Source organism: Oryzias latipes, chromosome 5 (assembly GCF_002234675.1).
Source record: "Oryzias latipes chromosome 5, ASM223467v1".
Classification (NCBI taxonomy): domain Eukaryota; kingdom Metazoa; phylum Chordata; class Actinopteri; order Beloniformes; family Adrianichthyidae; genus Oryzias; species Oryzias latipes.
The window spans coordinates 26477144-26488808 of NC_019863.2; the positions used below are offsets into that span (position 1 = coordinate 26477144).

At 37.9% G+C, this 11665-nt stretch overlaps 1 protein-coding gene across 1 annotated transcript; it reads left to right on the plus strand.

The window, feature by feature from the left end:
• Positions 1-141: 141 nt before the first annotated feature.
• LOC101159187 (SRSF protein kinase 2) lies at positions 142-11593 on the plus strand. Its single transcript, XM_020703471.2, has 15 exons — positions 142-319; positions 2191-2457; positions 2545-2653; positions 2748-2835; positions 5106-5193; positions 5312-5418; positions 5486-5660; positions 5740-5765; positions 5868-5924; positions 6666-6993; positions 7795-7886; positions 9701-9808; positions 9881-9950; positions 10026-10118; positions 10225-11593. Exons 2-15 carry the CDS (start codon positions 2241-2243, stop codon positions 10413-10415), a joined length of 1749 nt encoding a protein of 582 aa, XP_020559130.1. The 5' UTR covers positions 142-319; positions 2191-2240; the 3' UTR covers positions 10416-11593.
• Positions 11594-11665: the final 72 nt, after the last annotated feature.

Below are 11665 nucleotides of genomic sequence, written 5' to 3' on the forward strand. Positions count from 1 at the left end.
ATATATTTTCCCAAATTTCACTACAATACTAGAGGTATGGTAGAATTAATGGGTCGAAAGTAAAGCACCTCTATGTTGACCCATTCTGCAGGCTGCAGCCAGGGCTTACTCCTTCACTGCGGTGAATCAGTAAATCAGAATTAGAGTTGAGCGCCTCTCAGTGGTCATTTGAGGAACGACAGTGTTTGGCTCTCTTGCCCTTAAAGTTTTCGGGTGGAGGTGTGGCGTCGTTCTGGTTTTAACTTCAGTTTTTTTCAACAGTTTGTGGTTTTTCTTGGTCTGTCGTGTTGGAGCGAAGCTGTGCGGAACACGCAGTCTGGTAAGCAACACTCCCTTTTGTACGTAAAAACCTTAATTGCTGAGCAGTTTTAAACCGCAGCTGCACATGTAGGATATAATGACACGTGCTGACGTCAGGTTATGGACTTCTAAGTGAACAGTTTTTATTCTTTGCAGAAAAAAAGAGAAAAATATCAAAATGACCATTTATATAATGTAGTTTAATAAGGGCTGTCATTGGATTTAATTAGATTTTTTTCTCTAATTAAAATACAAATTTATTTTTTTCTAGTACAACGGATCTGTAATTGTTTATTTTATCTTCTAAATAATTTATCAAGTTAATGCTGAAAATTGTGTTTGTTTTTTTCCTTCAATGCATTTATTAATCTTATTTACCAAAAAATTTAATGCAAGTCATAAAATAACAGTTACATAATTCTTTTAGAATAGACCCATGAATAAACTTTATATGAACTCTATCATTAAAAACATGATGTAGTCAAATAAATACTTTGGGGTAGGCATTTTAAACGACTTTTGACTGAAATAAAATAGATTTTTTACATTTAAAAAGGGGATTGTAACTTTTCATTGCATTTAATTTTCCGACATGAAAATAATTTGAATTCTCGTATTTATGTTAAATGTACTTTTCATGTGTTGATACTGTTTGTCCATTTAGTCTAAGATCAAAATATACAAACTAGAATTATAAAAATAGTTTTAATAAAAATGGGGGAAACTATTTCAGTAAAATTGAATTTAGCATAATTCAAGCCAATTATCTGCAAAATTAGAGTTCAATCAACAATTCTGCCATCACTTTAAAATAATTATCAGGTACCTTCTTTTGTGTAAATAGATTTTTTAAATAGTTACTTGATCATTTTTCAAACTTTTGGGAAAGTTGAGAAATACTATTTCAGATTCAGTGCAAGTTATGAGAACTTTTTGGATTTGAGACACCATAGTGACAAAAGAACTTCTGGTTCATCATGTTTGAAACAGCAGCTTGAACGGTTCACACAAACTGCCAACTGTGTCTGCAGCTTCTGTGAGCAGCTATTTCTGTTGACATGCCATTACCTTTTCCAAAAATAAGCACACGGGTCCCTGCTCCTTTTTAAAATGTCATTGCAAACAACTTGTGGCAACAACAGCAGTAGTCATTTCATTCAGTTTTAATAAGGGAAATGTACGGAGCCTGTGCGTGACCTGACATGGGTAAAAAAAAATTAATTAATCTGTTCCCACAAATTAATAATTTTATCCCACAAATTATTATTTCGTTCCCACGAAATAATAGTTCACGTGATAAGTCATTGATAAACATGAATTTGAGCAAAACTTGGATTTACAACAGACTGCATGTTCCTAAATGTTTACTTTCACATTTCTGTCTGTGTGTGTCTCATTACATTGCATGGAAGAAACTGAGGATGTTTAGAGATCGGATTTAATTATTTTAAAAAGCTCTACAAAAGCATCAGTACTCATGTCTCCATGTCTGGATTCATTCACAGCCCGGTACGCACTTCGTCCTGCCGCAAAAGCCGCTTTCCGCCGCTACATCCATGTCTCTGTGACCCACATTGATTCAAGAGGGGAAAAATAAAAACAAGAATCAAACTAGGGGATATATTTCCATTAACCTTAGCGAAGTGATTGCTACTCCAGGCGGCTGGCTGTCGCCCACTGGAGTTGGATAGCAGCGGAGCACGCTATGCCGGGCAGCGGATCTTGTTGGCTTGTCATGAAGACATCCGGGCATTATTTCGTGAAAACAAATTATTTTGTGGGAACTAATTATTATTTTTTATACGATGTCAGGTTGCGGGCTTCGTTGAATGCACTAACACGAAGGAAAATAAAGTTTGAAATGTGTTTCTTTTCAACGTTCTTTTGTAGCTCTCTCCCGGGGTATTGCAATTCATCCTTAACTGCTCTGCAGCGCAAACATGGCGTCGTCTTACGCCGCTGTTATCGCAGGACTTCTGACAACAAATTTATCAAACCCACCCATCAACCCTCACCCCCGATACGCAGAGAAATCCCAGATTTCTAAACCTAGCAAAAAGCTCAACTGCCCTCCAGCTTCCCACGATCGTCCTGATCCACCTCGGCCTGAGATTTGCTTTGAAGAGCAACAGGAGAATCCTGCAGACTATGGCGTTGGTAGGCAAAATGACATAAAACCTTTGAAATAAAATTAAAATACAATGACTAATATCTTCTCTTTGGTCTTTCTCAATAACATTACAGGCGGTTATTACCCTGTAGAGATTGGGGAAGTGTTTGCCAACCGATACCAAGTACAACAAAAGTTGGGATGGGGTCACTTTTCCACTGTATGGCTCTGCTGGGATGTGATGTGAGTACAACCTTCAAAGTTCTCAAGATAGCATAACTGAAAAGGAAACTTCTAAAAAGGATGGGAACTGAAAGCCATAATTGTCTGCATGCAGGACGAAGGGTTTTGTGGCTCTGAAGGTGGTGAAGAGTGCTCCAACGTTCACAGAGACCGCACTGGATGAGATCAAACTTCTGAAATGTGTCAGTGCGGACTTGGGGCCGGTTTTCTCTAAAATAATATATTGACAGATAGTTGTCTGAAGCAATTGCAAATATGTTTTTCCAATCTAAAGTGTGTGATAATTTGGGGGTTTTACACATTTACAGTCCCATGTCTATGGAGTTTAAATTTAATAAGTCATGATAAAAATTTTATTGAAAAAAAACTGTTGATTACTGTTTGAAAGTTTGCCCAAAGCAAATGCAGTCATTTTATTTTCAAGATGAGATTAATGGGGTCAAAGCAGCACGAGTTTTTTAGAGTGAATGAAAAACCAGATTGTGAATTAAAAGAAGAAAATCAAAAAAAACTCAAGGAAATGCAGAAAATAGGAATGACAAAACTGTATATTAAAAATAAATATTTCATCATTAAAAGAAATGATGAAAAATAAATAAATTTGAAACTCGAAGGAAAAGGAACTATAAATCTAAAACAGCTACCAAGAGAAAAATGTTAATTTGTAAAAGCTGATTTTTTGTAGTTTCAACTTTTTTTTTAACCATTTCTATCACTCTTCACTTTTAGTCTTTAAATAACAGTTTAATTCAGACTTTTCTTTTTTTTTTTGTGTGGGGCCTATTTTGATGTGGAGGTGGGGCTTTGAGCTCATTGGCTACCAGGACATGATTGACATCCCAAGGAGGGATGACAGTGAGGGTCCAATTAGCCAAAGAATACATCAGAAGACTCATCAGTAAATTTTTCTCAAAAAAAATAAAAAAAAATAAAAAAATAAGATAATTTAAAAACTGGGCGCTTAAGAAGATAACAAAAACAGAATTAAGTTAGACAACAAACTTAACCAACTGAATAGACCACTCATTACTGGAGTGGAAATGACGTCCCCATAACCTCTATCACCCAATGTCAATCATGTCCAGGTAGCCACAGTGGGCTAAAAGCCCCACCCCCACACAAAATAAGGCTAAACACTCATTCATCTTCTAAACCGTTTATTCCCTTTTGGGGTCACGGGGCTGCCGCAGCCTATCCAGGCCACTTGTGGGCGAAGGCGGGGGACACCCTGAACAGGTCAGCAGTCTGTGGCAGGGCTACAATCACACACCCATGAACTTTCACATTCACACCTAGGGCCAATTTAGAGTAACCAATTAACCCATTAAGCATGTTTTTGGATGGTGGGAGGAAGCCGGAGTTCCCTGAGTAAAACCACGCATGCACAGGGAGAACATGCAAACACTAACATGCAAAGGCTAAACCCTGAAAAATCTGAATTGAAACTGAGAACAGAAAGCGAAGGTAGAGAAATGAAGAAACAAAAGTCTGGAATACAAAAAAAGCATGTGCTGATAGCAAACATTTTTCATTTGGTAAGAGTTTTAAGTTTATAGTTATTTTTCCATTCAAGTTCAAAATGTCCTAATTTTTAGATTTCCATATTTCTATTAAAGTTTAGAATGTGTACTTTCGGGTTTAAAACTGTTTTTGAATTTTAAAGTTTTTTTTTTTTTTACAATCTGGTGTTCCATTTACTATAAAGTCCCACTCTGATCATATTTGGATCTGTTATATGATCATTCCCAGTGGGTTTCTGATCATGATTAGGCTGTTTTTAGCCAAAATCAAAAACCTGTGGTGTTTTCTAGGGCAGTTTCTGCAGAGCTGCAGGAGTTCATCAGAAATTGAGTTGTGGGTGGGACAGATGGCACGGAGTAAATCATTTCCCATCATCTCTTTGTTTACACTCTCTCCCACTGGCTCACAGCCCCCCACACTGCCAACATAACATCAGCGGTGCAACAAAAGGGGCAAGCAATATCAGAGCTACCCAGCCGTACAGTTTTGAGCCAGATTCCAGCTCACACGAGGAAAACAAAGACGCTAATGGACCTATTTGTCTGCAAGTGGATGCATCAGAGTGGAGCGAAGCGGCAAGCTTGTGTCCCACCAACTGTAGCATCTGCGTCATAGCGTCAGGCTTTTTCCAACAGCATTTTCTTTTGTCTGTTCCTGATTCAGAACTATTTAAATAAATACTCAGAAACACAGTTTGAATATTAATTTTCTTTATACAAGTCCTCTGTCATGTGAAAAATGTCTCAAGAACAATTTAAAAACACCAAGCATAGGATTTTCATTGGAGTGGATCTTCAAACTGATTCTGGTTTGACCCCATAAAGATCCATCAAATCATAGTTTTGCAGCAGAAACATAGTAGTTTGTCCTCGTGGTTATGGAGTTGCATGCTTTTCTTTATGTTGTGATGTTCTCTGTATGTGACCTCCAGGTGAGGGACAGTGACCCCAAAGATTCAAACCGTGACAGAGTCGTGCGCCTCGTGGATGATTTCAGGATCAATGGATCAACCGGAGAGCGTTTCCTTTACACACACAATCCACCTTAACTGCCGCATGACTTTGTAAAAGCTACTCAATCAATGAAAATGTGCCGGAAAACCCTCAACCCTGAAATGATTTCCTTAACTGCTCCCAGATGTTTGCATGGTTCTAGAGGTTCTGGGGGACCAGCTGCTGCGGTGGATCATCAAATCAAATTACACCGGCCTTCCTCTGGCCTGCGTTAAGAGCATCCTCAGACAGGTGTTGTGAAGCTGTGACTGTCTACAATAATGTAAATGTGGGACACACCCTCAGTGATGCAATGCAGTTTTCATTGCAGGTTTTGCAGGGTTTGGACTACTTGCATACGAAATGCAAGATTATCCACACAGACATCAAGCCAGAAAACATTCTTTTAAGAGCGGATGATGCTTTTATTGAGAAGCTTGCACCCAAAGCCCATTTGTGGAAGCCGCCAGTGTCTCCTTCTCACACCAACTCAGGTTAGTAATGAGAGAATTTCATTTTTAATTTTTTACAACTAGGAGCCTTTTAACTATTATTGTTTTCCTGTTTTGCCAGTGGATAGAGCTTCCAGAAAAAAGCAGGTGTGCAACTTCAAATCTGTTTGTCTTGTTGTATCAAGATGCTTGAGTTTTTCTTTAAATGAATGCTATTAAAAAACGAGATTTTCTGCTATTTTATCTAAGAGTTTTTTCAACTTAGTGGGGAAGCTGTCGGGGGTTTTCCACGTTTTTGGAGAGTGGGTAAGATGAATGTTGTTTTGCTTACATGCAGACCGCTTTAGTGCAGCTTTGCCACACCTGCAGATTAGAGCATGACACGCTGGATTAATCCAGGCTGCAAAATACCTGTGAGTGTTGTGTCACTTAACATACCAACAAAGACTACTGACAACACTTTTATAATAGACCAAAAGTTGATCAGAGTGGGAATGTTAGGAACTTTTCCAGGAACTTTTACTGTCATACCAGCTCACATTGATATTTTTGTGGTACAAAATTAAGACTAATCCTGGTTCAATAGCATAAAAAACAGCAACAGAATCGAATAAGTGTAAGATAAGATGCATACAAAAATAAAATAAAAATAAAGCTGTGCTTGACCTGTGTGCATGTTTGTGCATTCCTGGTTGCATTCAGTGTGTGGAAATAAAGTGAAGAGCAGATTCCCTTACATAGGAACATTTCTTTGTATCTGGTTTTTGTCAGCTGAAGTTGTTTAGGTTACCACAACTACATTCACTATGTTTGTTTCTTTGACACGCCATTCCATAATGACTAATAGCCAAACTGCAGGATGGGCCACAGAGCTGAAGTCTAAATAAGGTTATCTTTTGCAGTCAGCAGTCAGATTTATAAACACAACTCAGAGCTCCCTTCACTAGCATGATTTGCTGCACGTTGAAGATCGACACAAAGAGCATAATGTACTGCGGCACTTTTAGCTTTTTATGTTCAGTGTTTACAACTCATCCCTCCCTACAGCCCGGTAAGGTACTCAGGAATTCAGACAGGCAGTCGGCGGGTAAAACCAGAAAATGTCGAAGCCGGAAGACTCCGTCGAATCACACGTCTTCCTTTTCTGATGCCACCGCTCCATCAAGCGTGCACAGCCCCACCAGTCAGTCAAAGCTCACAGGGGACAACATGAAGACGAGGAGGCAAACGTTACTGTTTGAAGAAGGACCTGACAGTGAATCACAAAGGCACAGGGTCTGCTCGTCGATGAGCCATGTCACAGATGCTACAGTCTTTGAATCCAGATTACAGGAGTTAAATCCCACTCCTCTGCCTTCATCATACCCAGATAAAGGTCAGTCCTCCTTTGAGTGGAAAAGCTTTTTTTCTGTTCAACTAAAAAAGAAGGGTGCTTTTAAATTCAATCTAATAAATATTACAACAATGATCCTCTGGGGGCCCTGCCAGACTGGTGAACTCTTCAGGGTGTCCCCTGCCTTTGCCCACAAGTGGCCGGGATAGGCCCCGGCAGCCCCTTGACCCCGAAAGGGATAAAACTCCGGGGCATGTTCAAAGCTTTCCAAATATTTTTGTATCTATCCTCTGACTTTTACCTTTCAACAACAATTTTTCTGAGTTGCTTAAAGTGTTCTTCTATCCTCATGGTGAAATGGTAGCCAGGAATACCGCTCCACCAGTATCTGGAGCCTTCATAGACTTGGGACACAACCACACCTCTCAGATGATCATCATTTCACTAATTGTGAAACTTCTGGCACCAAATTTGATGGACTTCTATTGAATTAGACCGTTTAATTTAAAAGGGGGAGAATAACTATGCAAACAGTTTTATTTCATTTCATATTTTTGTTTCATTGACATTGCTTTGTAGAATGCTTTGACATTGAAGGTTTTTTTTCTAGTAAATTTCTGTGTGAGGAAAGACAAATTTTATTGACCATGAGTGATTTTAAAAGCAACAAAATGGACACATATCCAAGAGGTAAATCCTTTTCAAGGCACTGTACTATTGAAAGTATTTCTTTGATGATTGTATATCTAGTTTTTCATTTTACGGTCAAATTTTATAGGAACATCTTTGCTTTCTGATTCAATATGTGAACTATAATGACTACTGTGCATTTATGTGTTTCAGACGCGATTGACCCTGATGTAGATTTACTGAAAGCTAAGAGCGCAGAGAAAATTCTTATTAAGATTGCTGACCTGGGCAATGCCTGCTGGGTGGTGAGTCATTTTCAAGTATTGTTCAGTTTTTTTAAGAAGTTTTTTTTATAAAGCACCTGTTCGCAACTGAGGTCTCAAAGTGTTGTGAAAAAAGCATCAAATAAAGCTCCAATATTCATTTAAACAGGACTATCCTACACTTTGAAATGCTAATTTATTGTCATCGTTAAATCAGCCTCTGCATGAATCAGATGGCATCAATTGCAATAAATGGTTCCCTTAAGTGTTTACACCCGAATAATCTTATGGCAGCTTGAAGTATTTAATGAATCACATAGACCATTTGACCAATCTTCATGTTGTTGTTGACCAATCAAAATGAACCCTTTTATGTTAGATGTAGGCATACTATGCAGGCGAGGATCATTTGGAGTATATTTTAAGTTATGTTGACTTTTATTTGAAAAAGACTTGTAATGAAATGGAAATGTTTTACTTGTTTGCTATTATTTTCAAGTCAATTCACCATTGCACTATTGATCACTAATATTAAAAGTTTTTCTCATATGTTGCAGCTCTAATAGGAATTTATTGTGCCATAAAGTTATCCTGAGATTACCTTTCATAGGGGTTTTCAGTGTAACTCATGTAAGCAAACAAAGGGAAGGAAACAAAGGAGAAAAATTTCCTCTGATAAAAGATTAGGAAGAAACCATCAGCATAATCAGACTCGGGTCGATCATCTGCCCTGACCGTTTCTAGAAAATATTTGCATTGAAAACATCGCTGTAGCTCTAAGATCAAGATTCTCTTCTCTTGTGGTGTTTTTTTTTTTTTAGATTAAAATGTACAGCTCTAACTAGGACAAGCCAAATATAACAAACTTTATTAGTTTACTACAAATCAAGTAGATTTTGCACAGTCATACCACTACACATGTATTGTTTAACATCAAAGAAAATAACAATAAAACTCATTTTAAGAGATGTGGAACTGGTTTAAACATTTTTGACCTTTTTGTTTAATTTTGTCATTTTCAAGCTTCCATTTCATCTTGAGACTTTTTGTTCAACTCTGATTAGTAATAATAATAGTTTATTTAAAAGAGGACAATGCAATTTAAAAAAAAAACAAAAAAACATGTGATTTAGCCTGGTTAAAAAAGCCAAAATTAGCCAATGGCTAGTTTTCATCTGTGGTCCTCTGGTCATTATGTAAAAAAGCATAAATACAAACACAATAAAATACAAAATACATATACAAACACTTGCTATGCAAATGGATAAAATCACAACTTGTAAATAAAACAACATTTAGGAAATTAAAACTACACAGCCCCCAAAACAGACTTATCTCTTAGCTATGAGAGTTGGCAAGCCACAAATTCCACTTTTTGTGAAGACCTTTAATGTTGCTATCTATTATTAAGGCTTGCCGTGACATTTGCTCGGGCGACTTTTTTGAAATTTTTAAAGCCACATTTGTTAGTTTAGAGTAGCCTGAAAAGGTTTTAGTTTGTTTGGAGAATTCTACACTCAGCTCAAAATCTGTGTACTATATCACATTAAATATGAAAGACAAAAACTGCCAACACTCAAAGCTACAGTCAAATGTTTTGTCCAAACAGTTTTCTGCAAATAATGAGTTAAAAAACAGGAAAAAAACAATCAAAATGCTCTTAACGTGCAGTCATGTAAATTTTATTTTACACATTGACAGCACCTTACAGAGTTCAAGCATGAAGTCATGTTTGTCTCAGAATGTTTTTTTTTCCTCCTTGTTGCCATCTTACATTATGTCTTAAAGCCTCAGATAAATCCAGGAGGACTGTTTTCAAAACAGCCTTTTAAATTGGAGGTTTTTCTTGCTTACAGCACAAACACTTCACTGAAGACATCCAAACATGTCAGTACCGCTCTGTAGAAGTCCTGATTGGTGCAGGCTACGACACGCCAGCCGACATCTGGAGCACCGCCTGCATGGTGAGCAGAGCTCCTGCGTTTGACTCCATCATAATCAGCATGCTGTGATTTCTGCTTTTCTGTCGTGTTCAGGCTTTTGAACTGGCCACTGGAGACTTTTTGTTTGACCCTCAATCTGGAGTTCGATTCACCCGTGAGGAAGGTTTGTTTTCCCCTCATCATTGCTTTGCTCTGAACTGACAGAAATATAATAAAGCATATGACTCTGTTGTCTAAGATCACATTGCTCACATCATCGAGCTGCTGGGACCTCTCCCATCCCAGTTTGTGCAGTCCGGGAGACATTCGAAACAATATTTCAACCGTAAAGGTAAAGTTTAGATCCGATGACCAGGATCAATGCTATTTTTGCTTGACTTTTATTGCATTTTTCTGACCTCTAATCTGCATCTTCAACACAATTCGAACTCCTTCAGGACAACTACGGCACATCTCTAAGCTAAAACCGTGGAGCCTGCTGGAGATCCTGTTGGATAAATATGAGTGGAGACGAGAAGAAGGTGTTCAGTTCGCCTCCTTTCTGCTGCCCATGTTGGAGCTTCTGCCACAGAAAAGAGCCACAGCTTCACAGTGTCTGAAACACCCATGGCTGACCTCCTCATTCTGATTGATGCAAGCACGGTGGGGAAAAAAACTTTGATCAGGAAGGCCTGAATTTGGGGTATCATATCCCTCAGAACCCCCAAAATGCAGAAACTCATATCAGTTCATCCATCCAGATATCTATCTTCTCCTTTTATCTGTTTGATTTGTCTTATAAGTTCAACGTTGAAGGCTCTTCCTGACTCCAGCCTCTGCATTTACTTGGGACTGGCACAAGCAGGACAATGATTTGTGCCATATTGAGGCCTTATGTATCTTTTTTTTCCCCTCATTTTTAATGTCTGTTAGTCCATCTTCTCTCCCTCCATCCTTGTGTTTTTTTTGCCTAAAATTTTTTTTGTTTTATACTTCTTTTTGGTTAATTTTTATTTCTTTAGTTAATTGTGGATTTTTGTAGGCCATCACATTTGGGTGGACATTGCCCCCCCCCCCCCCCCCCCCCATGACTATCCGGCCTTGTGATCAGGACTGCATCGTGACTATTGTTATTTCAGTGCATGTACATTACAAAACCTGTATAGAAAAATATCTGATAGTAAAGTAGGAGAGTAACAATTAATCGACTCAATGGATGAATTGATTTATATTCCTATGATCCAATCAGATCAATCTGTCTGAGGCAAGTTGTTAATCGAATCAATCTATAAAATCCTTTCAAAATGAAATAAATGGAATATATCAATAATGGAAAATGTCATTTGGATTGAAACATGGTAGGTTTATTTTCTATCATTTAAAAACGATCAAGTGCCATCGCAGCAGACAACACACGTATGATGGCAGCCAAAAATATTGATCAAAGCTTCATTACAGTCCAATGTGTGGAAACACTGAATTTTGCAGAGATGTGACCAGACAGTAATATTCTAATAATATTCTTTTTGTATTATTTTGATGTGGAAAAACAACAGTTGGCTGAACTTAATGGAACTAAAATGTGAATGGATTTTCCATTAATTCCTTTTTACCTGTTTAATTTACACTTAATTATCTTGCAAGATGTCCAAGGAATATCAGTATCCAGGTATTTATCTCTGAGTCTCACTGGTTGAAGTTTTGGCTAAAGATGTCCTAGATCAGTGAATGGCATTGTTCAAAACTGAACAAAAACAACTGAATCGTAACAGCAAACTATGATATGAATGGAATCATTAAAGTTTACAGTTACACCCCGATATTAAAGTTCTGTGTGTTCAGTAGACTGAATAGACAAGTGTGCAGAGCAGAACAGATGCATCCTGACAGCTCCAGTGA